The 26,754-nt window shown below is 41.6% G+C and overlaps 3 protein-coding genes, 1 non-coding gene and 1 pseudogene across 4 annotated transcripts; 1 reads left to right on the top strand and 4 right to left on the bottom strand.

The window, feature by feature from the left end:
• Positions 1–2,853: 2,853 nt before the first annotated feature.
• Positions 2,854–4,979, bottom strand: LOC105084064 (olfactory receptor 2H1-like; annotated as a pseudogene).
• Positions 4,980–8,085: 3,106 nt separating this feature from the next.
• On the bottom strand, positions 8,086–11,131 carry LOC105084065 (olfactory receptor 2H1). Its single transcript, XM_045509545.2, has one exon. The coding sequence runs from the start codon at positions 11,129–11,131 to the stop codon at positions 10,193–10,195; it is 939 nt and encodes a 312-aa protein (XP_045365501.2). The 3' UTR covers positions 8,086–10,192.
• On the bottom strand, positions 8,651–8,752 carry LOC123614117 (U6 spliceosomal RNA). The gene has a single exon (XR_006721612.2). It is a non-coding gene; the product is annotated as a U6 spliceosomal RNA (small nuclear RNA).
• Positions 11,132–19,719: 8,588 nt separating the features above from the next.
• On the top strand, positions 19,720–21,663 carry UBD (ubiquitin D). The gene is made up of 2 exons (XM_010974102.3): positions 19,720–19,872; positions 21,173–21,663. The coding sequence occupies exons 1-2, from the start codon at positions 19,855–19,857 to the stop codon at positions 21,638–21,640; spliced, it is 486 nt and encodes a 161-aa protein (XP_010972404.1). The 5' UTR covers positions 19,720–19,854; the 3' UTR covers positions 21,641–21,663.
• Positions 21,664–21,744: 81 nt separating this feature from the next.
• Positions 21,745–26,443, bottom strand: OR2I1 (olfactory receptor family 2 subfamily I member 1). The gene is made up of 2 exons (XM_074349062.1): positions 26,438–26,443; positions 21,745–24,218 (listed from the first exon to the last, which is right to left on the bottom strand). Exons 1-2 carry the CDS (start codon positions 26,441–26,443, stop codon positions 23,277–23,279), a joined length of 948 nt encoding a protein of 315 aa, XP_074205163.1. The 3' UTR covers positions 21,745–23,276.
• Positions 26,444–26,754: the final 311 nt, after the last annotated feature.

The following is a 26,754-nucleotide window of genomic DNA, read 5'->3' as shown; positions in this document are numbered from 1 at the left end:
ATTCATTCATGCATACAAAAATATTCAGTAAGTACCTACCATGCCAGACACTGAGCCAGCACTGAGAATGTAAAGACAAGCAAGCCTCTAGACCCTTCCTGTCTCCTGGGGGAGGTAGACAACTAAAAGAATGTTCTATTACTTCATGAGATGTGCTTATACAGGGAGATCTGGGGAGAACAGAGAGGAGCATCTGCTTCAGAGCAGGACGGAAGAGAGTTAGAGATGGCTTCTTGGAGGATGTGGTTCTTATGCTGAGTTCTTACAAATCCACGTTGTTTCTTTTTTTGTGTGAAGGAGAGTTGGAGGGAAAAGTCTCCCAAGTGGAGAGAATAGCATATTCAAAGGCTAGATGTGACAGAAAGCTTGGCAAGGTTCAAGGACTTTTTCAGGTAGTTTTAGGCACTTGCAAGATCCCAGGTGAGTCATGAGAGATGAGCTGGTAAAATCAGAAAAGCAGGAACCTGATCTTGGAGTTTGGGATCTGTGTTTAATATGTTTAATAGCAGAGTCTTTTTTTTTTTTTTTTGGCTAAGGGAGTAATATGGTCAAATTTGTATTTTAGAATAATTACTCCTCCTCCATCAAATATCTCTGGTTTTCTCTCTTAGCATATTGTAGATTTCTTTTTCCTGTTGCAGTTAGCTGTGGCTATAAGACTTACTTTTGCAAATGAAAAATAAATTGAAGTGTCATGTCACTTCTGGGTAGAAGCTATATGTGCCAGATGGCCATTTGCAACACTTAGTCTTTCCTCCTGCCCCAGCCACTAGCAATGTTCAAGATAATGGTTGTTCTGTCAGTCTGCATACCGAAGTGAGAATTACGGCTATCTGGATGGCTGGCAGTGGGCATACAGGACGTGCAAGAAATGAGACTCCGCTGTTTAAGTCACTGAGATTTTGGTGTTGTTATCACAGCATAAACTATTCTATTCTGTCTGATACACAGTGATGAGGTTATTACCATAAAAATGAGGAACATTCGGTACTCAAGAAAGATAGAAGCAGTGGGGATGGAGAGGAGTGGATACATGTGAGAGCTGTTACAGAGAGAAATTGACCAGATGTGGTGATTGAAATGCAGAAGAAGCAGGTTCATGTGGGGATGAAAGAAAATTTATATGCTAAGGCAAGGAAAGACAAGAAAAAATTGAAGATAAATTTCTCTCCATGTGTCCTTTCGAGCCTCCATCCTCCCTCCCTAATGTGCAGTGTGCATCTGCGCTACCAAAACTCCTCAAAGGTGGGAGTGTCTGTTTGACCACAAAGATCATTTTTCCCCTTTCTTCTGACTCTAGTAATGTAGTTTCTCAAAAAATGAGAGTTCTTTCCCAACTCTGTGTGGGGTCCTGGTGGCTTGCTGCTTGCTCTGTACTTGCTTAACTGGACTATGTCTCCTTGGTGAGCTCGTTTTGTTGTATGATCCTTTGTCTTGAAAACATATATGACTGTGCCTTCGACTTTGAATGGGTGCAACAGTTCTCAGAACTTCTCAGAGTTTGTCTCCTGGGATGTAATTGTCTCAGTTTGGCTCGAATAAAATTCCTTCTTAGGTTGATTTTTTAATTGAATTTTCTTCAACATTTAAGATACAAATTAGAGACGCACCAGTAGATAAACATTATTCTTGAGCTCTTTTATCAATGGCCTTAAGGTCAAGATTCTCTGCTCTCCGCCATGAAGTCAGGATTGGCATCAAGATAATGTTGGCCACTGAAGGGAGGGGGCAATGGGAAGAGGAAGGATGAGGCAATGATTCAATTCTAAGCAGATTTTCTTTGTATTCTCCATTAATTCTCTGTTCCATTCACTGAGGATCTAAGAAGGTAATGGGTGTAGATAAACACTGAGGTGGGAACAGGAGTTCGTAGAAATTGGGGCTCATGCTGTTGCTCCCTGTCTTCCTTTCTAGGTCCTCCTCCATCCACACTTTGCTGTAGGACTGTCACCTGCAACCTGATTTTATTTTTGTGCCTGGCCATCAGAGGCTGGTCAGAACCCCAGAATCCCACTGAAAGATGAATGCAGGACAGCTGTTATCCACTGTGTTGCAGCCGAAGAACAGACCTGTGACTTCTAATGGTCACTGTCTATAAAGAGGTTGAAATTTGGTGGGGTGAGGGGAGAAAAATCAACTCTAGAAATGGGAACAGGTCTTCAGGAATGGAAAGAATGGTGCTATGATTCCTGGCCAGCTGTGTGGCTAGGGACCCCTAAGACTGAAGAAGTAAAGCTTTCTATCTGATAATTGGATATAAATCCTACTGATGCACATTCGATGATGAGAAGAAAGCAGCTTTGTTCTCAAAGCTCAGCATCTAGTTTTAGTCTAACAAATTCCTATGTGTTCTTGGATAAATCATTAAATTCTCTGGGCTTCAGCTCCCTTTCAACCTTCAGCTTGCCTTTCAACCTTCCTCAGGCAAGTAGAGAGAAAGCACCCTGATGAAGAAGGAAAGAAGACATGGTAGGAATCAGAAATAATAATAAAGAGGTGGTGACATGGTGACCAGTTGGAGAGAGATTATATAACCAGAAATGAACATGGAGGACTTGGGGAAGCTATAGTTGAGGCGAAGATAGTTAAAAATAGAATGGAAAATAAAATAAATACATGGGGATTAAATAGTAAAAGTGGACAGGTGTAATAATATTATTGAGTGTTAGCTATGATTTAGAGATACTACTTCTTCTTACCCAAGTTCTGGTCTCTCTCTCTCTCTCTCTCTCTCTCTCTCTCTCTCTCTGTCTTTGTCTGTCTGTCACACACACACACACACACACACACACACACACACACACACACCCCAGACATACCGTGACCTACTGTAGTGGCTTGGATAGGTATAGGGAAGGCTGTAGACTAGACAGCTCAAACTTGTTCAAATAAGAATAAAGAATATCCTCTCAATGAAAGCACATCAGGCAGCTCTCCCTCAGCTCTCCCTGGAGTCCACATCCTTCCCCAGCAACTTCCTGAATGCCTTCTTTACCTCCTTATTCCTCAGGGTGTATATGAGAGGGTTAAGTGAAGGGGTGCCTACTGCATAGAAGAGACCAAAGAACTTGCCTCTTTTCTGGGTATAGGGATTTTTGGGCTGGAGGTAGACGGAAATGACTAAACTGTAGAAGATGGTGACCACAGTGAGATGGGAGGAGCAGGTCCCCAAAGCCTTCCTCCATGCTGTGGCAGAGTTAATCCTCAGCACTGCCCGGGCAATGGCTCCGTAAGAGATAAGAATGAGGGTGAGTGGCATGACCAGGAAGATGACACTCGACACAGCTAATTGAATTTCACTGTAGCTGGTGTCTCCACAGGCGAGTTGAATTAGAGAAGGGACTTCACATACAAAGTCATCTATCTGCCGGTGGGGGCAGAAGGGCAGGCGGAGGGTGGGTGGTGTCTGGACTGTCTACTGGACCAGACCCATTACCCAGGCTACGGCCGCCAGCTGCCGGCAGAGGCGGGGGTGGATGATGGTGGCGTAGTGGAGGGGCTGGCAGACAGCCACATAGCAGTCAAAGGCCATCACTGTCAAAAGGACGCATTCTGTGGTCCCCAGGAACAGGAAGATGAAGAGCTGGACTGAGCAGCCTAGGAAGCTGATGGTCTTGTTTGGGCCCCAGAGGTTGAACAGCATCTGGGGAACAAAGCTTGTAGTGATGCAGAGGTCCAAGAAGGAGAGGTTGGAGAGGAAAAAGTACATTGGAGAGTGGAGCCTGGGGTCCAGTGTGGACAGCAGGATGATGAGTGTGTTGCCCACCAGAGTCACAAGGTAAGAAATTAAGACGAGCACAAAGAGGATTCTTTCAAGTCCTGGGTTTTCAGAGAAGCCCAGAAGGAGGAAGTCCACTGGGGAGCTGTGGTTGACCATGACCTGTTCCTGCCCAGACCTAGAGGGTGAGAGGTATCTGAGTAGTGTGCCCAACCTGTTTTATAACAACTCACCCTGGGTACTAGTCAGGTCATACCAAGTGGATGTGTCTTTTCCTGTTCCTCTAACCCAGCATCTCCAGGCACATCAGCATCCAGCAGCCCCTTCTCTTCCCCTGTTCCTCCAGGTCAGATGTTGTCCAGGGGGAGTCAAGAAACCATGAACATGCTGAAAAACAGAGATTTACACTGGTACCTCAGACTTACTGGCTGAAGGCAAAGAAAGTTGATATACAAAATATGAATTAATTAATTAGTTTTGATTAATTCAACAAACATTTACGGAGTACCTATTGTATTTTAAGTACTGTGATCCTGCTAAATTTTCCCTTTATTATGTACGGAAGGAACTCAAAGAAATGTGGGTTGAGTGAATTTTCTGATCACAAGAATTTCTGGAGAATTAATCTTACTTTCTAGTGATGGGCATGAGTTTCCTAGAATCATTCATGTTCTATTTATTTCACACTTTTGCAGGGGATTCCACCAGCAACAGAAATGTGGAGTGTGGAGATTTCTTCTCCATGTATAGGGAACCAATCCCCAAAGAGATCAATGGGTAACCTTAATCTTTAAAAAATTAGTATGATTTTTTAATTGAAGTATAGTCAATTACAAATTGTGTCAGTCTCTGGGTACAGGATAGTGTCCCCATCATGCATATACATATGTATTTTCATTTTCATATTTTTTCCATTAAAGGTTATTACAAGATAAAAAATTATGATTTGTTAAACTAAAAAATAACCCCCTGCAAATGGAAGTCCTTAATTTCAATTTTCCATTATGTGTAATGTGGAAAATATGAAAAAATACATCAGTCAAAAAATGATTATTATCTGGTTCTATATCAGTAAAAGTTCCATAAGAATTGAGGCTTGGAAATGAAAAGCTGAAATTTCAGCTCTGTATTTTCATATAAGATGCAATTAGTAGTAAAAGTGCACCGTATTGAGTTTGGGGCATTTAAACAGAGTTTTGGTTTTGTACAATGCTCGGCAGTTTCATTCAAATGTGATTAAAAGCTTTTTATTTTAAAATGAGTTTAAACTTACAGAAAAGTTGTAATAGTGGTTCTAAAGACTCCTATATAACCTTTATCAAGATTCATCAATTTTAATATTTTTACTTATTTGCATTATCATTCTCTTTCAATATATTTACATATGATAAGTTTTATTTGAGACATTTGGAGGTACGTTGTTTGAGTCATGACCTTTTACTCCTTAATATTTCAGTATATGTTTCCTAAGACAAGTTGGTCTCTTGAATAAACACCAAATTCAGGAAACGTATTGAGACAACACTACTAGCTAATGTTTAGTCCATATACTAATTTTGTCAATTGTTCCAATAATGTCCTTTGTAAGAATTTTTTTCGTATGGGATCCAGTTGAGGTTCACATATTATGTACTTGGATTTCATGCCTCACTCTGGTGTCTTTAGCAATTTCTTCTAAGCCTCTGAACTAAGGGATCTGCTTCAAAACATCAGACGATGAGGTCCGTCCATGCTGGAGGAGCTAATAGGCTGGAAGGGAAAATGGGCTCATGCTCCTGAAAAACTTTGGCGAGGACACTGAACATTATCAGAAGACCCTAAGAATTGAAGAGAAATAAGGCAAACATATAGGGAGGATGAGACACTGTGAACTGTAGAGAAAAGGAGCAATATGAATGGATGAATCAGGGAATGCTTCCTAGAGGAGGTGACTATTGTTTTGAAAGACAGGAGAGTTATGGTACAAGGGGCCAGCTCAGTGGTAGAGCCATGCTGGCAGTTGAAAGGCTGGCAGTTGAAAGGCAGGAACTAGGCAAGTTGATAAGGAGGTGCCTGGAGAGACTATAATGAGATGGCATTATTTACCCATTCCAGTGTCTCTTCTTTGGGTTTAAAAGCCCCATCTCATCTCTTTATTTGTCCAGACGACCTCTTTTTGTTTCTTTCTCTTTACTTCCTCTCATTGTTCCTTCTCACTCTGAGGGATAAGTGTTCTTTCCTTTAATTTATGTATATATAAAACATAAATAAAATTTTACTATATGTATCTGACTATTGAAATCTTAGAAGCCTTTCTGTGTGGTCTTCCCTGATCACACCCACTTCTTTCCCCAGAAAAGGCAATCATTATTATTCTGATTATTATTATTTTTTTTAATAATTCATTCCTGTGTTGTTTTATAGTATCATCCGTCCCTGTAAAGTAGTCAACCACTTCTTATTCATCTGTCAGCTATGATCCTAATACTCTTCTGCATCCCTTACTTTCTTATTCTCTTGGTAAATTTTTTTTCTATTAAAATTTTTTTCTAGAAAAATTTTTTTCTATATTATTTCTCAATCTCTTCAATTTACATTACCCTTTAACTCTCTTTTTGTTCTCTCTTGTTCTCTGTGTTTCAGAACATCTTTTCTATCACCTTTTTTCTCGTCTTTTTTTCCCTTCGACAGTAACAAAATTCAAGCACTACTTTACTCACTTCCCATTAATTCCATATTCATGGATGCATTTTTTTTTATTGATCACCAAAGAGCTAGTTGTGCAGTACGTGCTGCAAGGAAATGAGATACCGATTCTACTCCCCAATCCAACAGCGATAACCGCCTTACTACTTTAGTAGTTACCATCTACTGAGCACTTTCTGTATACCAGGCACTGTGCTAAACATTTCCTGACTACCTGGGTCTCACAGGCATTCTCACTGCTTTCAAGGTAGTTAGTATTATCCTCCATGAACAGAAGAAGAAACAGTCTCAGAGAAGTTAAGTAACTTGCTCAAGGTTGTACAGCCAATAAGCGTCAGAGCTAAGATTCTAGACCCTGTTTGATTCCAAATCTGGTGCTCCGTATGTCTCTACTGTTGAGGATTTGTGGAAACTGAAGAATTAACTTGTATCTTGTTTACAATCAAGTCAGTATCTCCTCATCGCCTTGCTGCCAGAGCATCTCCATGACAAAGAGCTGGAAGGGTTGCAGCTCCCACTTGATCCTCACAGTGGGAATTAAAAGCAAACTAAGGAGAGACGGCACTCCTAAAGGGATTGGAGGTTAGGTCTCAGGTAATAATGTTGATTGCTAATGCTGCGGCCACACTTTCCAAAGCACTTTGCAACAACCATATGACCTGAATACTATTACTGTATTCTATCTTTGTTTTCAGATGAAGAATCTGAAACACAAACAGGTTAAATAACTCTCTCACAGTAATATAGCCAGAGCTGAGACGTGAATGTAGGTGGTCTCTATCATCCTGCTAGACGGATGAGGCTAGAGGTAGCTCTTTGCCAACAACGTCCCCTCCTTAGTCCAGGGAGTTAGCCTCTCTTTTAGTGGCACTGGAGGTAGAAAGGGAGGCATATGAGGTGATGGAGGGAGAGATCCCAGGATTCCCATCCCATGGAGAGAAAAGCTCATTAATTCTGTCAAGACTCTGGAGCCCTCCAACCCGCAGACAATTAATTAGCCACTGGCGCTAATGCTGGTTAAGAAAGGAGGGGAGGATCCAGAGGAAATATGCTGGCAGTGGTGCTCCTTGCAATAAATAAAAGTTCACCTTCTGCTTCTCTGTGTCACTGGGGAGTATGAGTGTATTTTTTCCCTTGTTACCACCATCCCTTGAGTGTCCCATCCTTTCTTCTCAAGCCTCTTTGGAACCATTCAATACTCCATTATTTTTTGTTTCTTTTCTCCTTGTTGAAATGAAGATATAATTTGCATACAATAAGAAACACACATTTTAAGGGTATAGTTTGATGAATTTTTATGATCTCAGTCAAGATACAGAATATTTCCACACCTTCCCCCTTGCCTCTTTCCTTGATACCTGTCCACAGCCCTGCCCAGAGGTAACCACAATTACGATTTCTATCCCCATAGTTTAATTTTGCCTCTTTTCGGACTTAATACAAATGGAATGAAATAATATGTACTCTTTTGGGTCAGGCATCTTTCACTCAGCATAATTCTTTTGAGATTCATCCAAGTCTTTTCATGTGTCAGCAGCTCATGTCTTTTTAAAAAATCATCTTAATTGAAGTCCAGTTAATATCTAATAAAATGCATATGTTTAAGTACATAGTTTAATAAGTTTTGACCAGAGTATATGCCTGGATAATCACCACCCCATTCAAGATATACAGCATTCCCATTGCCCTAGAAATTACCTGTACTTTTGTCCACCAATTTTAGCATCCAACATTACAAATTCTTGACTACAAAAATTATTTCTGGGATGTTTGCCTAATGGAAACTATTTCCATCATTTCTTCCATATTTATTATTTTGAATTTTACTGAACAGAGAAACTATTCCTTTCATCTTATTTATTTACTTATTTATTTATTGTTGATTTTATTTATTCTTATGAGTAATGACTTCCTATGTGTTTGTTTTATTCTCTATTACTCTGATTATTTATTTTGTTACACAAACTGTATTATGTTTGACTGTTGGGAGTGACTTTAAGTTGAGTTCTGTGAATTTTTGACATGTCCCCATCAATTTTTGAGCATTTCCTTACTTTCTGGCACCAAACCATGTTAACTGTAGGTTTTTTGTAGATGCCTTCAATCAGTTAGGAAAATTTCCTTCTGTTCTTAGTTTATTGAGAGTTTTTTTGTTTGTTATGAATGCATGTTGAATTTTGTGAAATGCTTTTCTGCAGCTACTGATATGTTTATGTGACTTTCTTCTTTAATTTTTTTTTAAATTAAAAAAATATGGAACGTTTCACGAATTTGTATGTCATCCTTGCTCAGGGGCAATGCTAATCTCTGTCATTCCAATTTTAGTGTATGTGCTGCCAAGGCGAGCACTTATTTAATTGCTAATACGGAGGATTATTGATTGTGTTTTGAATATTGATCTAGGCTTGCATTCCCTGGACCCCGCTTGGTCCTGCTGTATTAGCTTTTTAAAGGTATTGCTGGATTATATTTACTAATATTTTGTTGCAAATTTTCCTGCTCATATAGGATGCTGGTATGTAGTTTTCTTTCCATATACTGTTTTTATCTGGTTTTAGTGTCAAGATAATACTGGCCTCATGAAATGAGCTGGAAAGTTTCCCTCCTCTTCTGTTTCCTGAAAGAGATTTTGTGAAATTTGTGTTATTTTTTCTTTAAATAAATCGGTAGAACTTGCCTGTAAAACAATCTGAGCCTGAAAATCATTTATTTATTTATTTGGTAAAAAACACATTAACATATTCTCCATCTTAACCATTTTTAAGTATATAATTCAGTGGTGATAACTATATTCATAATGGTGTGCACCAGATCTCTAGGACTTTTTTATTTTGCATGCTATAAATATCACCCATTTAAAGCATACAATGTATTGGATTTGTGTATATTTACAAAGCTGTGCAATCAACAACCCTATATAAATCTGGAATATTCTTATTTGCCCAAAGAAAAACCTCACAGTGGTCACTCCCTTTTTCCTCAGTACTGGCAACCATTGATCTACTTTCTGTCTCTATGAATTTGCCTATTCTGGTCATTTCATGTAAATGGAATAATACAATACATGACCTTTGGTGTTTGGCTTTCTCCATATAGCATAATGTTTTCAGGATTCATCCATGTTGTAATGTGGATCAGTAGTTTATTCCTTTTTATGGCTGAATAATATTCCATTGTATGGCTACTACACATTTTGTATATCCATTCATTGGTTGATGAACTTTTGGGTTGTTTCTACTGTTTGGCTATTATGAACAGTGCTGGTATGAACATTCATGTGCAAGTGTTTGTATGAACAATTATCCTTAATTCTCTTGGGTATAAAGCTAGGAGTAGAATTGGTAGATCATATGGTAAACTTATGTTTAAACTTTTGAGGAACTGCCAGACTGCTTTCCAAGCCCCTGCCTCATTTTACATTCTCCACATCATTCTAGGACTTTCTTTCTCTCCCTTTCTTTTTTCCTCCCTTCTTTTTTTTTTAATTAGTGTGTGTGATGGCATCTTATTGTAGTTTTGATTTTCACTTCATTGATGATAAATCATATCAAATATTTTTTCACATGCTTATTGCCCATTAAAAAAATTGGGTTGTCTTTTTATTATCGAGTTGTAAGAGTTCTCTATATGTTTTAGATACAAGACCCTTATCAAATATTGATTTGTATATATTATCTCCCATTCTGTGTGTTGTTTATTCACTTTCTTGATTGTGTCCTTTGAGGTATAAAACTTTTATATTTTGAAGAAGTGCTTCATAATTCAGAAAGCACATCAGGCAGCTCTCCCTCAGCTCTCCCTGGAATCCACGTCCTTCCCCAGCAACCTCCTGAATGCCCTCTTTATCTCCTTATTCCTCAGGGTGTATATGAGAGGGTTAAGTGAAGGGGTGCCTACTGCATAGAAGAGACCAAAGAACTTGCCCCTCTTCTGGGCATAGGGATTTTTGGGCTGGAGGTAGACGGCCATGGCTGAGCTGTAGAAGAGGGTGACCACAGTGAGATGGGAGGAGCAGGTCCCCAAAGCCTTCCTCCACGCTGTGGCAGAGTTAATCCTCAGCACTGCCCTAGCAATGGCTCCATAGGAAATCAAGATGAGGCTGAGGGGCACGACCAAGATGAAGACACTGGCGACAGCCATCTGGATCTCATTGTAGCTGGTGTCCCCACAGGAAAGTCGAATTAGAGCTGGGACCTCACACACAAAATCATCCACCTGCCGGTGGGAGCAGAAAGGCAGGCGGAGGGTGGGTGGTGTCTGGACCACAGACTCCACCAGCCCAATGACCCAGGCCATGGCCGCCAGCTGCCGGCAGAGGCGAGGGTGGATGACGGTGGTGTAGTGGAGGGGCTGGCAGACAGCCACGTAGCGGTCAAAGGCCATCACTGTCAAGAGGACACATTCTGTGGTCCCCAGGAACAGGAAGATGAAGAGCTGGACTGAGCAGCCTAGGAAGCTGATGGTCTTGTTTGGGCCCCAGAGGTTGACCAGCATCTGGGGGACACAACTTGTGGTGAAACAGAGGTCCAAGAAGGAGAGGTTGGAGAGGAAAAAGTACATTGGAGAGTGGAGCCTGGGCTCCAGCACGGACAACAGGATGATAAGTGTGTTGCCCACCAGAGTCATGAGGTAGGAAGCTAAGACGAGCACGAAGAGGATTCTTTCAAGTCCTGGGTATTCAGAGAAGCCCAGAAGGAGGAAGTCCGCTGGGGAGCTGTGGTTGACCATGACCTAGAGGGATGAGGTGTCAGAACAGTGTGTCCAGAGTGTATTATAACAACTCACCCTCGGTACTAGTCAGGTCATACCAAGTGGATGTGTCTGTTCCTGTTCCTCTAACCCAGCATCTCCAGGCACATCAGCATCCAGCAGCCCCTTCTCTTCCCCTGTTCCTCTAGGTCAGGTGTTGTCCAGGGGGAGTCAGGAAACCATGAATGTGCAGAAACAGATGGAGCCTCACACTGGTATCCAGACTTACTGAGTGAAGGTAAAGAAAACTGATGTGAAATATGGATTAATTAATTAGTTTCCATTAATTCAATAATCAGTTGTTGAGGACCTGTTTTGTTCTGAATACTGTGCTAGTTCTCAGTATTCCCTTATGTATCCAGAAAGAATTAGCAAAGGAATCCTTTTGATTGAATGTCTCTTTCAAGAGTATTTATGCAGGGTAATTTTCTACTCTGGAGCATAAATTTTCTAGAATCAATTGTGTTTTATCTACTTTACCCTCATTTGTAGGAGAGCCACCGGAGTCAGTATGTATGAATTAAGGAGTTTCTCCTGTGTTAAGTCACCCCACCACAGAGATATTAACTAGATGATCCTGTCCCATTAAAAAAAATGTAATTTATTTAAACTAAGCACAAGAGTATTCTTTACAAATAAAAAGCACTAACTTCAACTTAACCTTATGTGCAATGTGGCAAAATAAGAACAAAAAGGCTGCCAGTTGTCTTGTTTTATAACTGCAAAGTCTGTATGTATTGGCCTTAGAAATAAGAAAGATTTAAAAAAGCCTTTTCCCTTTCAAGAATTAAACAAGAATTTGTTTACTCCTTCCTTAATTCTGTTCACTATTTGAGATTTAAATAACTTTTTATATACAAATATCATACTTACAGACAATTTCTGTCCAAAAAACTTTGGGTATTCTTTATCTATATCAATAAATTGTTAATATTTGCCACTTTTTATTGTTCTATCTTTTCTTTTTATATTTATTCTGAGCTACTGGATTATATATGCTCCTTCACTCCTTTGTATTTTAGCATGTATTTTCTAAGCAAAAGGAAATTCTTTATGTAAACACAGAACAGTTGCTAAATACATGAAATCCAAAATTGATAAAATATTATTATTAATCAATAGTTTATACTCATAATTTGCTAATAATTGTTCTTTATAGTAATTCTTCCCATAAAATATCCAGTGTAGAAATATGGACTCTAGAGAAGCCTTTTCTTAGCCAATGAACAAACAAACTTTAAAGTATAGGGTGATGGATTCAGTCCTCACCAGGAGAAGCTGTGAGGATGGAGGAAGTTCACAAGTTCAATGCTGGGGAAGGTGTGGAAAACTGTCAAGACCCTTCCCCCACCAAAACTGGAAGCAAATAAAGCAAAAATAATAGGTGTGTGAGAGAAGGAAGTCTGCACTGAAAGGAGGAATCTGGGAGGGGTCAGTCAAGGAAACCCCCTGCAGATTGTTTGTGTGGGGACGCGTGGTGAGCTCAAAGATGGGTGTGAAGTGTGGCAGCCACTCAGGCACTTAAGAGAAAGGAACTGGTTTTCTGAGAAAACCAGAACGGAAATGGCTTTCTTAGGAAGCCATTTAGGTGATGTGGAGGCAAACAAGCTGGTAGCCTTGTTGGCAGAAAGGACCTGGGAGTTTATGGGATGGCATAAACATCTCTTCATCATAAAGTCTCCATTTTGTGTTAAAAACTGTATCTCATTCCCTTTTTAATAGGACTCCTTTTTGGTCTTCTATATTCCTTCCTGTATATTTCTTTCCTTTTGAGGATAAGATTTATTTCCCTTAAAAGAACTGTGAATTATTTGAATAATGAAGAGTATATAAAATATGTCATGGATTTTACAGAATAATAAAATAAACACGTGGTACACCTGCTCCCTTCGACCCCAATTTAAGAACAGAACAAATGATACCCATATTTTAGAGCTTTATGTGTATCCCTCCCTGCTCACATCTCCTTTACTCTCAGAGAAGAAAACACTGTTCTGGTTATTTTATTTTGTTTTATCTTATTTATTTTTTTATGTTATCTGTTTAGTAGTTTCTTTTTTTATTTAAAATTTTTTAAATTGTAGTATAGTCGGTTTACAGTGTTGTGTTAATTTCTGGTGTACAGTATAGTGATTCAGTTATACATATATATATTTCTTTTCATACTCTTTTTCATTATAGGCTATTACAAGATATTGAATATAGTTCCCTGTGCTATACAGTAGGACCTTGTTATTCTGGTTATTTTAAATTCATCATTCCTTTTGTTTTTTTGGTTTTGTATTTTTTTTCCATCATTCCTTTTGAACTTGGTAGTTGTCATATCTTTTGTATCTCAACAATTAACCACCAAGTTTTATTCATCCATCAAGTGTAGGATTTCTCACATTCTTATTCTCTTGGCAATGTATTGTCTCACTCTACGTTATCTCTGAATCTCTTCAGGTTATACTTTCCTTTGACTCTCTCTTCTTTTTTGTTGTCTGTCTCTCTGAACATGTCTATTCCTCACCCTCTTTCTCTAGGTTCTTCTTTTCTCTTACACTGAGAAAGGCAAGCGCTTCTTCCCAGTTCCCATTAGTTCTATATTCATGAAGCATTTATTCCTTCATTGGTCACCGAAGAGCCAGTCATTTACTAAGAGCTACAGGGTTATGAGATTCAAATTCTGCTCCACAATCCAGTAATGACAATCTCATATTATTTTAGTTGTAACCATCTCCTGAGTGTTTCCTAAGTACCAGACACTACGTTAAAAAAATTCCCAAATATATGGATCTCAGAAAAACCACGAAAAAAATTGTTAATATTATCCTTGTTTTATAGAAGAAACAGTCTCAGAGAGGTTAAGTAATGTGTTCAAGTAACTTGTGTCAGGGCCAGGATTCTAGACCCTGTTTGATTCCAAACACTAGTGAAGATATATGGAAACTGACAGGCTGTAGGAGAAGGATTAATGTGTAACTTACCTACTGTCAAGTCAGAATCTCCTCATCGCCTTCCTGCCAGAGCTTTCCCATGATACAGATATGGAGCGTTTGGGCTGGTTGGAGCTGCCACTTGATCACCACACAGAAAGAAAAGCAGGCTATGGGAAATATTATACCCTTGAAACTGATTAGAGCTTAGATTTCAGGGAAGGGTAATGATTGCTAGTGCTTACTTCCCCAGCCCCTTTTCAAAGCACTTCACAGTATATAGTTCTTATAACAATTTCAAGAGATAGGTGCAATTATTATCTTCCTTTTCAGACAAAGAAATGAGAACAGAAGATGAATCACTTGTTCTGGAAAGCATAGCTAGTAAGCACCTGTATTGAAACTTGAACCCAGGTGGGCTGTCTGAAGAGGTCATATAATAACCACATCCCACCATTACTTTGCTGAACATGTGAGGCCAGAGCTAGCTCTTTACTGAGGAGCTTTTGGATAGTAAACACTCCTCCTCAGTCTGGGAAATTAATTTCTCTTTCAGTGGTCTTGGATGTAGAAAGGGAAGCAGAGTCAGGTGATAGAGTGATCCTGGGAATCTCATCCAGTGGAGAGAAACAGCTCATTATTTCTGCCAAGACAAGGGGGCTCACAACTCACAATTAATTAGCCACTGCCACTAACGATGGCTAAGAAGGGCTGGGATCTAGAGAAAACTCGCCAAAATAGTGCTCTCTTTGGTAAATAAAAAGCTCACCCTCTGCTTCTCTGTGTCATTGGGGAGTACAAGGACATTGTTTTCTTCTTGCTACCGTCTCTGGAGTCTCCCATATTTCTTTCTCTCTCTCTCTTTCCTTCCTTCTTTCCTTCCTTCTTTCTTTTTCCTTCCTTCCTTCCTTCCTTCCTTCCTTCCTTCCTTCCTTCCTTCTTTCTTTCTTTCTTTCTTTCTTTCTTTCTTTCTTTCTTTCTTTCTTTCTTTCTTTCTTTCTTTATTTCTTTCTTTCTTTCTTTCTTCCTTCCTTCCTTCCTTCCTTCCTTCCTTCCTTCCTTCCTTCCCTTCTTCCTTCCTTTCTTCCTTCCTTTCTTTCCTTCTCTCTCTCTCCCTCTTCCTCCCTTCCTTTTTCATAAAAGCCCTATGTCAAGTCTTCCCTCTCAAGCCTCTAATGTGCTTATTCAGTACTCCCTTACTTTGGTTTATTTCCTTTCTCATTTTAAATAGAGGTATAATTTAGATAATGGAGTGCACAGATTTTAATGTACAGTTCACTGAGGTTTTTTGGGGGAGGTTATTGATTTTTTAATTTTTAACACCTTTATTTTGGTATGATTCCTATACAATAAACAACATATATTTCAGATGTACAATTTGATAAATTTTGATAGATGTATACACCAATGAAACCACCATCACAATCAAAATAGCTAACATTTCCATCACTCCCCAAGAGGTGCAAATTTTGAACTCCCAATTTATCCATTCCCACCTCCTTTACCCTTTGGTAACCATAAGATTATTCTCTATGTCTGTTTTGTAGTTAAGTTCATTTGTGTCCTTTCTATGGAGATTCCTAAAAAAAAACTAAGAATAAACTTATCATATGATCCAGCAATCACACTCCGGGGCATATATCCAGAGGAAGATATCATTCAAAAAGAGCCATGCATCCCAATGTTCACAGCAGCACTATTTACAATAGCCAAGACATGGAAACAACCCAAATGTCCAACAGATGACTGGATAAAGAAGATGTGGTGTATATATATCTATATTATTCCATACATATAATGGAATACTACTCAGCTATAAAAAAGAACAAAATAATACCATTTGCAGCAATATGGATGGACATGGAGTAAGTGAAGTAAGTCAGGAAGAGAAAGAAAAATACTATTGTTGCTTTCAGGTATCATCCATCCATTTTTATTGCTATGGTATTCTACAGTTCAGTTATCTATTTCCCTAGTACTAAAAGGCGTTTGGGCTGTTTTAGTTTGTCATGTCCATGTTTGACTTTGACAGGTATTTCCAAATTGTCCTTCTTTGAGAGTGGACAGACTTTTATCCCAACCATCAATAAATTGGAATTCATACTGGCTATTTCATTGCATTTGATGGGCATTTCTGAAGCAATACTCCTGATCTCAAAGCAGTTTTACAAACTCTTTCATGGGGACGAGGCTTCTGCCCCAGGGAGGTCTCAGTGGGGGCAGTGACTTGCCCTAGCGCACCCCGTTAGCTGGGAGGTTGTGGATATCTGAGGCAGCTGTCTTATAACCCGCCAAAATCTCCACAGCATGATCTCTGACCTTGGCTGGTTTTCTGAATTTGTCATAGGGGCAAATGCAATGAAATCTTTTTGCCTCTAAAAAAGTTTGTTGTGACACAGAGGAAAAAAGTAAGTCAGATGGACACTGTGGTAAGAAGCAAGGAAGAGGTCAGTTTCCAAGAAGAAATTTTACCTGATGTCAGCAAACAGGCATGGGGTGTTTGGGACAGCCCTCGCCTTGGCCTTAGGCCAGGAGGGAATTTCACACAGGAAGGGAGGAGGGAAGAGAGAGACAGAGAACAGAGTCTAAATTTGTTATCCTCGTTCCTTGAAATGACACTGTTTCTCAGAATCCAGATCCTCTATGGGGAGAGAATCCCGTGGACTAGTTTTCCCTGAGAAAATCCCAGGCTCGCCCTCTAGTAATTCTAGGCTGGAAAGCCCCAGCTCCTCTGTTTACTGCCACGTGGATTGCCTCACCGTGTTGTCTTTCAACACCCACAGGCCCGGGAGGGCAGTTCTCCTCCACCTTTGCACTAGGCAGGTGGCCTCCAGACTCTGACTCCTGCATGTGAGCCAAGTGGGGAAGCATCAGGCTGGGCGTGCTACCCAAGGATGCTCCTGCCTGCACGTAGATCCCCAAGCTCTGCTTGCTCTCACTCACTCATTCTGAGGCTCCTCTGCTTCCCTTTCTCTCTTTCTCCCTCCAACTTGTACCTTTCCTGTAATAAAAAAGCATGCTCTTGTGCCACCCCCACCTCGATTTTCATTCCACTGAAGCACAATATAAGAAGACAAGGAGTGTAGAAACAGAGGTTTGCATTTGAACCCTTGCTTACCAGCTACTACTAATATGATTATGGATGAGCTGGTCTCTTGTTTATGAATTAGGATACCGACCTTACCGCATTAGAATGCTAAAATACTTAATGGGGTACCATTTAATAATACCTTGTGCGGTTCCTCAAATATAGTAAGCGCTCACCACATGTTATTTTCCTATTTTTATTCACTTACTTATTCATTGATTTATTGATTCACTCATGCATTTGGTAAACATTTAGTAAGGATGTGCTGTGCCAGACAGCATGCCTGGGAAGTGCTGAAGATACAAGTTAAGACACAGCCATGACTCTCAAGATTCCTACTGTTTACTGGGGGTGAAGGACAAGTAAGCAGATGACCTTATTGTTGGAGACACATGCTCTGAGAGGCTTGCTGAGGGAGTATAAAAGGACAGAAGATGGGCAAATAACCCAGAATAGGAAGGAAGAGAGTTAGGGAAGTCTTCCCGGGGGAGACGTCACTTGTGTTGTATATTCTTACAAATCCATGGTGTTGGGGGGTAGAGTGGGATGGAAAGGCATGATCAGTGACCTGGTGGCAGAGAGTTTGGCATGTTCAAGGACAAGCAGGGAGTTTAGGGAACCACACATAAAAGCAGCTAGACATACAGGTCTGCAGCTCGGGGCCCGGCTGTGGGTATAGATCTGAGAGGTATCAGCAGAAAAATATCATCCCTGGGAAGTGTCATTCCTCGGGCTCCCCTGAGAATGCAGACATTGGCATCAAGATGGTGTAGGATACGGAGGCCAGAGGGGTAAACAGAGAAAAGGTGATTTAATTTTAAGCAGCTTTAACCATCTACTGTCCCTCTTCTCTTTCCAGAAATAATGTGGAGATCTAAGAAACTGATGTGTGCAAATACAACTTGAAAGCTGAAAGCAGTTTACTCAAGTCTGTGTTGTTCAGCTTTTTCTTTCTTGTTCCAGACCCACCCCCGACCGCGCCCTTCTGCAGGGCTTTCTCTTTCCATATCACTCTCAACCTGATCTGACATTTTCTGCCTGGCCACTGGTGATGTTTCAGAGTCTCCAAATCCTATTGGACAGTGGACACAGCCCTTTTCTGCTGTGCAGCGGCCAAAGGTCACAATCTTTTATTCAAAACGCAGGGACAATTGGAACCTGGAGATACATCTGAAGGGAGAAGAGCAGGGTCAAAGTTTCCAGTCGATTCTATCAGGCATTCATCCCCCTTCATACTCATTCTATGTGTTTAAAAAAAAAAAGTATGTCTACCTCAAGAACTATGTTTAAATAATAATTAGTTTTCCAATTTTATTAACTGTCTAATGAGAGCTTCAAATAGGAGAATGTGATTTATGTTAAGCTTGTTGAAATATTGGAATGAGCTCTTGGATCCTGTTACTCTAAGGAAGCACTTCTATAAAACCTAGTTCTCCAGGGTGGAAACCTCTGAAGTAAAAAGTGATCGTGTGAAATTTATCAGTGAGCGAAGGTACAGTAAACGGCCACCGAAAGCACAGCAAACAGAGATGACGAGCTTGTATTTTTACAGACTTATTACTTTGAAAACATTTGGAGCACTTTTAATAAATACTTTTTTAAAAATGGGTTTTATGGCAGTGTCCTGAGACTTTGGGAGAGGGCAGCGATTAATTTGGAATGCTAGGAGATCAGAGTAATCAAGTCAATTCCCTGAGCACACACAGCTTGTGTCCTCTTTTTTTGTTCCAATTCAAATCTCAAAAGCCAGGGAGTACACAGCACCTTGGGCATCTCTGCGATCACAGCAGTGAGTCTCCAGGAGTAAAGGTAAGGAAATAGAGGGACTCTGGTGTGAAAGTGGTTGTGTGATTGTTTTGATGCCCAGAAGTCAGTGGTTGATTGTCGGCATTGGATTGTTCTCAAGTAGTGGATTTACTTTGCAGGTCCTCATACAGGATAGGAAGAGTGTTAGAAAGCTCAAGACCCAGGAATCTAAAGTTCTTTGTCAAGGACATTTTAAAAACAAAGTTTTCTGGGCCTAGAAGACACTTAGGAATTTTCTTCAATCATCATTTTATAGACCAGATCAACATTTCATGAGGTGAACAGACTTGCTCAAGTTAATTTAGCAAGTGGCATCCCTGGGGCTGGAACTCATGTCTCTTCTCAGTCCAGGGTTATTTATCCTATGTTTTCTCAAGGCCTGCTTCACACATTCTACCAGGCGAGTGTGCACAGGCTGCTCCTGGTCACATCACTCCACCCCAACTCTCACTGTCCTTTCCTGGGCGTCCTTGCTCTCAGGAAGGTCCCTGACTAATGGACAGCTCTTAAAAGCAGCAGGGGAGGACCACAAAGTGTTAAAGGTCTTCAGGTCAGTGAGGGTTCAGGACTACAGTCTGCAAAGTCATGTCAGGACTGGGAGTGGTGGTTTGTTAATCACAGGAAATTTTTCAACAGAGACGAACCATCCCATATTAGAAAAAAGGAGGACAAATGGATTGGCTGAGGGGAGAAGTGCTTGATCAGAAGATATTTTTGTTTTTGACAACACAATAGCAAAAGTGAAAGAAAATTTACCAGCTTTTATAAGAACAAAGGGCACAGGAAATCTTATCATAGTCAGCAGGGTGGGGATTTCCAGTTTAGCTCCTTATATAAACTGCATTTGAGATCCCTTTCTGTCTCCTGATTCTGCTCCTTTGTTCGCAGAAATGGCTTCCTGCCTCTGTGTGAGTTGGGACTGATAATGGGGGGTGGAGGAAGGGAATGGGCTTCCAAGGTATGGGGAGAGATGTCAGGAAGGGACGAAGGACAGTGCTCAAGAAGGTAGGGTGGCTGGGAGGGCATCTCAAAGGGGATGAGACATAAGCATAGATAGATAGCTACTGAATGTGAAGAAAGTTTCTGTGAAGAGAACCAGGTCATTTGGTTCCTGATTTCAGGTCGTTTCGTTCCTGATTTCTCTTTTGTGTGAGATCTTGGACTGACCACTGTTAGGGACAAATGATAGGAAGTGGGAGTGGACTCTGTGCTTAGCAGGATGGTGAGATTTGAAACTATGATACTATTGTCCTGATCTCTTTCCCTCTTATCCTGTCTAGTGGTCCAGGGCTCTCAAACTTAAGCTTCCTTCTCTTCCCCGAAGAGAGGTTCATAAAAATCATTTATCCTAAATTGTTAATGACCTGTTACATTACCTTATGTAAGAATATATGCTCTGCAGAGAGAACGTGGAATGAGGGCAAGGCTTAGCAAAGAGAAGTGACCATCCAGTGAAGAAATGTTGGTGGCATATAGATTGGGAAGATATTTTTGAATGAAGCCTGAAAGAGGTCCTCTGAGGCTTTCAAATGACAGCACAGGAGTTAGCTTCCCCGTTTTCAGAATATTGAAGGAAGACTTAGATGTAGTCCCTACTTTCTGTGAATAGGGCCCTGACCTGATTAAAGGAGGAGATCATATTCTTTAACAGGTAGATATAAAAACATAGGAAATATAGATGAACAGGTGATATTGAACATAGCATCACTATAATGCATTAGTTCCTATTATAAAGCAATCAGATATTAAAAAAGAAATTAACAGTACAGAGAATATGTGTCCTAAACAGAGTTTCCTTCTAAAGCAGTCATGGAGGACAGCCCTGTGGGTATTTCACTAGTCTATCAAGTCTTGGAGAGTTGTTTTTCAAATCTGGTGTACATCTTTGGATGCTTTGTAGTTGTATTTAGTTTTTGACATTTGACAAACTTTATCTGCTGAGGAGACAGGTAAATAAGGTGGGAAATTATTAATAACATTTTGGGATGGATAAGAGGTATGGTTACAAAGGAATAAGACTGGTTTTCTTGCATTATAACCTGGAAATTTCAAAAGAGACGTTTCAAAAAAGAGAGGGACACAGCTTGTTGTAAAGGATCCGGAGGACCAGATAGGCAGTGAAGGATGGGAGCAATTAAGGAGGGGGAACAAAGGGTGTAAAAGGTGACAGGCATTCTAAGCAACTGTCTCTTGGCTTTCATTGTCCAGGTGGTCCATTCTGAGCAATGGAATTCAATGACTTTCAGTGCCAACTTGGAAGACAGAGTGAAGAAGATCAATGAACATGTCCGGTCTAAGACCAAGATTCCCGTGCAGGAGCAGGTCCTCCAGCTGGGCTCGAAGACCCTAAAGCCCCAGAGAACCCTGTCATCTTATGGTATCGACAAGGAGACGACAATCCACCTCACCCTGAAGGTGGTGAAGCCCAGTGATGAGGAGCTGCCATTGGTTTTGGTGGAGTCAGGTGCTGAGGGGCAGAGGCACCTCCTCCAGGTGCGGAGGTCCAGCTCAGTGGCCCAGGTGAAGGAGATGATTAAGGCGAAGACCGCTATAATTCCTAAGAAGCAGATTGTGACTTGCAATGGAAAAAGATTGGAAGATGGGAAGATCCTGGGAGATTATGGCATCAGAAAGGGCAATATACTCTTTCTGACACCTCACTGCATTGGCGGGTGACAGCAATAAAAAAAATGGCCTTATTTTCGACTACTTCTTACTCACTAATAATTGCTCACATTACTGATAATGTCCCCAAATTAATGAGAAAGATCAGTAGAAAGAAGATTTGGTCTGGACTCGGGAGGAAGACTGTAGCATATTTCTGACTCTTTGATTCCTTGATTCTAACATGATTGAGTAAGTTTCAGGACAGGGAATAACATTTAATCCTTTCTTGGTTCCCTCTGATTCTTAGAAAAACTCCTATTTCTTTTCCTATCCAACAATAAAATAAGTTTTAGGTTGGGACCTATGTTTTACTAAATTCTGTGTTTGTTGTCTGTGTGCTTCGTGTATCATATTACTCACTAATCGTTGAACCAAGCTGACTTTCCATTTAGTATAGAACAGTGAAATGGTTTATTTTGAAGTGAATTAATTACTTTAACATCATTCTAACCTTATTCATAAATAATTTAGAAATTCAGTCGAACTACTTCTCCTTTCCTTATCTAAAGCTGTTTGGTATGAAACGAAACTTGGCACCGTGCCCCCTCTTATTCTCTGTCTCACACCCAATTAAACTATTCATATTTCTGGGGATGATGGTGGGCATGGCAAGATATTTACCTTGGGGATCTAGAGATTTTATGTCTCTAGTAGGGGCTTCTTGGGAACAGATGTGCTTCGGGAGGGAACGGACTTTCTGAGAGGTGGGGGATTGTGGACCAGTTTCCGTCCTGCCTGCCTTAAGGTCTAGCAGGTCTTCTCTGGGTTGGATGAAGGAAGTAGTGTTGGTTTCTGGGTTGAACCCCAGCACTCTGCCCAAGTTCCGGCTAATGGAGCTTTTCCCTCTCTGCTTCTCCCATCTTTCTACCTTCGTTTACTCCGCCATCTCAATGCCTCATGTCTCCTTACTGATCACATGCATGTTTTTCTCACAGCCTGAGTTATGCCCGCCTACTCCACTAATTTAGTCTCTTCTCTTCTTTATAACTTGCTCAAGAACCACTTTCTGCAGAAGAGTTTCCCAACTCTACCCCCACTCAGCACAAACCAGACTTGTAGGTGTTCCTCATTACACCTCTGGGTCAAGTGCTCTGTGGTGGGCACTAGTCAGTCCCCTGGCTAGGTGAGCATTAGGTTGGACTGATTCCCTGAGATGAGAGACCATGGTTTCTTCTTCTGGATGGGGACTCCTGCAGGGCAGAGTTTATGATTCTCTTGCCATTTTGGGGGACACTTTTGGTGACAGGCACCATGAGGTCTTTCATGATCTCTTCCATCAGACTGGAATCACACCAAACCATCTTTCCAGCATATGGATTCCTCATAGGTGGTTATAGTGTCCTCTGTGGATGGGGAAGGTCTTCCAGAAATCAAACTTTCTTCATCAGCTTAGGAGAAAACCTGAAAGCCATTTCCCCCTCATTAAACCTGCATGTACATGGCTGTAGGGGTTCTCCCTACAGCAATGAACCTTTCCTGATCCTCGGGAGGAAAGGATCTCCCCCATTCCCCTTGGCTTCTGTGAGCGCAAATCTTGCAGACTGTCATTCAGAAATGAACAGCCTGAAGGCTAAACTGACTGACTTTCCAGTGGGCATCCCATCCTTGGGCCCTGGGGTAACACTTCGTTCCCTACCAGATACGCTCACTGTCCAGCGTGCCCTCTCCCAAGACTCCCCAGGAGCCTCCTCGCTGCCCCCTTCACTTCCTTATTCCTGAGGGTGTAGATGAGTGGGTTGAGGGCGGGTGTGACTACGGTGTAGAAAAGTGAAACGAACTTGCCATGTCCCTGGTTGTAGCCGAGCGTGGGTTGCAGGTAGGTGTAGATGGCTGAGCCATAGAACAGGCAGACGGCTGTCAGGTGGGACCCACAGGTGCCCACCGCTTTCCTGCGGCTCCCTGTGGTCCTCATGCCCCTTACAGCGCGGGCCACCGCAGCATAGGAGGCCAAGATGACAGCGGATGGCAGCAGCAGGATGACTACCCGGGCAGCAAACATCTGGAGCTCTGGGATGTCCCGGCCGCCGCCGCAGGCCAATTTGAGTAGCGCGGGCAGCTCGCAGATGAAGTGGTCCACCTGGTGGGGCGGGCACAGCGGCCGCGAGGCCAGGAGGGCCGTCTGCGCCGCCGAGTTGGTGAGGCCGCCCAGCCAGGAGGCGCCGGCCAGCGCGCGGCAGAGGCGCGGCGAGGCGAGCCCGGCGTAGCGCAGCGGGCGGCACACGGCGGCCGCGCGGTCCAGCGCCATCACCGCCAGCAGGACGCACTCGGCCGAGCCCAGCGCCAGCGACGCGCACAGCTGGGCCAGGCAGCCGCCGCGCTGCAGCCACAGCGCCCGGCCGCGCAGGCTGGCCAGCAGCGGTGGCACCACGCTCGTGGTGAAGCCCGCGTCCACCAGGGCCAGGTGGCAGAGGAAGTAGTACATGGGCGTGTGCAGGCGCGGGTCGGGCGCAGCCAGCAGTGCAAGGGCCGAATTCCCAGTCAGGGTCAGGAGGTAGCAGAAAAGGACAAGGGCGAAGAGGACAGGCTGCAGGGAGGGCCAGTCCGAGAAACCCAGCAGGAGGAAGCGCTCCTCTGTGCTCTGGTTGGCCTAAAGGAGGAAAACTCCCAGAACGTTTGAAAGGACGACATACAAAAGGGTGAGGTTATCCCTTAAAAGCGAAGGAAAACCAGGGCAATTGGGGGTGGGGCGGGGGAAGGGATGGAAGCACACACGATGCTTATGTATCCATTGTAAGCTCCTTGACAGATCTGAACCTTTAGTTTAGGAAGGTAACCATATATTAGTTATCTTAGTTGATATATTTACCAGATTCTATGAGGGAGATACAATCTCCATTTTATAAATGAACGAACTTGGGCTCAAAAGGCTGAAGCATCTCAAGGTCATAGCTAATGAGTGGCCCTATGGGCTTTACTTAGCCTGTCTGATTTCCAAAATCAGTGTTTTTCAGCTGCTTCCCTGCTTCTGGTTGTACTCCTAGGGACCAAAGTAGAAATCGAATCTCCAACCCCCACTACAATAACCCTTCAGATATTTGAAGACAGATTTCACTCTGAGCTCCCAACCCCTTCTTTGAAATGTGTAGTGCCTAAAAACAGGTGTAATACCCTCAGTTTGGTATAACCAACATTTTTGGTAAATGAGAACTGTCACCTTCTTTGTTTCAGGTGCTCTACTTCTATTAATACAACCCATTGTTACCACTGACTACTGAATTTTAATCTGTGGTGAATCTCTCTTCTAGGCTGCTTCCAATGTCCATGCCTCTCCTGCTTACTGTCTAGTGTGATGATCACGATCAACACAGACAGCACATGTGTACCAGCCTTTAAAGTCAGAGTTATCTGGGTAGAGGAAAGAACGCTAAAATGAAAGTCAGGAGGCCTGAGTTCCACCTAGCATAACTGCCTTTGGCTAGTGATTTGATATGAGGAAGTCACTTCACTTCCCTTCACCTCAATGTTTTCAAGTGTGAAAGGAGGAGTTTGAACTAGACCTCTGAGTTTCCTGTACCACTTTTCTGGCTCTAATTTTAATAGATTTTTTTTTAAACAAATGAAAAGTCGATGTAGAAGCCTTTTAACCCTTGAGAGTGATGCTGAATCAAATTTCCTAAAGGTACTGAAAACACCAAGATTGATGCAATGGATAAAAGATACATAGAAATCTTTCTACTGCATGGTTCCTGACAGTATCATTATATAGATAATATTCACTGTTCTTAATTCAAGAATCATAATCCCCTATTTTTTTTTTTTAATCAGGAAAGAACTCTCTTCCCCTTAACAAAATGTTATGTTTATATGGTTCTTTGGTTTTATCCTCTTTAAGCAGAACAAGTACTAATATTGTGATTAAAAACAGCATTGAGGGGTCAGACTGCCTGAGTTTCAGTCTTGGTTCTGCCATTTCCTAGCTGAGCAGCCTTGGGCAATATTGCTTAAACTCTCTGGGCCCCAGTTTCCTCATATAAAAATAGAACTGGTTAAGTAGGTCAAACGCGTGAAGCTCTTAGACCAGTGCCTGACTTACAGTAGCTGTTTAATAAATAGTAACTATGATCCCTATTTCACATGAGGAAACAGGTTTTTAGAGGGTTCCTACATCCAGTAAGGACAGAATTGGTATGTAAATTTATATCCCTTTTCATATATTAACTCTGATCTTTACTCATCTGAAAATTAGGTAATACTCATATTTTATACAGTAAGATAGGAGGGTAACTGAGGTTAAATAACTTGCCCAAGGTCACATGGTTTGTAAATGCTTATCAGGATTTCAACCTAACTCTGACTAATTCCGAGATCCTTACTCTGTTTATAAACCTGGCTCTATCTAATATGCTGGGGACTGTGAAGGATAAAAGCACGTACAAAGACTGACTTTCATGTCTAGGTAATTTTATATTTATACTGGAGATGACTGAAGCATGAGAGTTGGCATTCAGGCTTATGGTCCAGTGGTGCTAGAGATGCTGAGTTACAAAAAGTCAAATTTTCTAACTCTGTGATGACATAGACACACACTAGTTCAGCCAGGCCTTAAGTCATTCTTCTCCAAACATACCAAACCCTGAAAACAGGCACACAGTGATCAAATTGCTACGTGTATGCATGAATTCCCAAACACATAGCCCAGACACATTTGTACATACACACAGCCCATAATTCCCCTCAGGCATCCAGAACACAAATCAGTTGTAACTAATATTCTATACTGTGTCTCCACACCTCATTTGGTATTCTAGAATGTGTCATGCATATGTAAGACCATTCTAAGAAAAGGTAATGTAGTAATGAACCTACCTTCATAGCTTATTCTCTGGCACTAATATTTAGGCCTTCAGTTTCCAGGTGGGAAGTTGGTCTCTTGCCCCTGTTCTGGGTTCTCTGGGTTTACAACGGCAGTGGGAGGGATGAAAGAAAGACCCGGTCTCATGACTGTTGATTTCTGGAATGGGTGCCTGAGATCAGAGCGCGGACCTCAGGAAGAAGACGTGGATGGGGGTAGTGCCTTCTTTGCTGGTCAGCAGAAGAATGAATAGAATGTCTTAGGGCAAGAAGCCCCTTAAGTCCTGTGAAACATTGAGATCCAGACAGAGGTGGTGATGTGTGTTCCTGGA

Source organism: Camelus bactrianus, chromosome 20 (assembly GCF_048773025.1).
Source record: "Camelus bactrianus isolate YW-2024 breed Bactrian camel chromosome 20, ASM4877302v1, whole genome shotgun sequence".
Classification (NCBI taxonomy): Eukaryota; Metazoa; Chordata; class Mammalia; order Artiodactyla; family Camelidae; genus Camelus; species Camelus bactrianus.
Note: the sequence above shows the minus strand (reverse complement) of the source record. Positions and strands in the feature narration are given on the sequence as shown.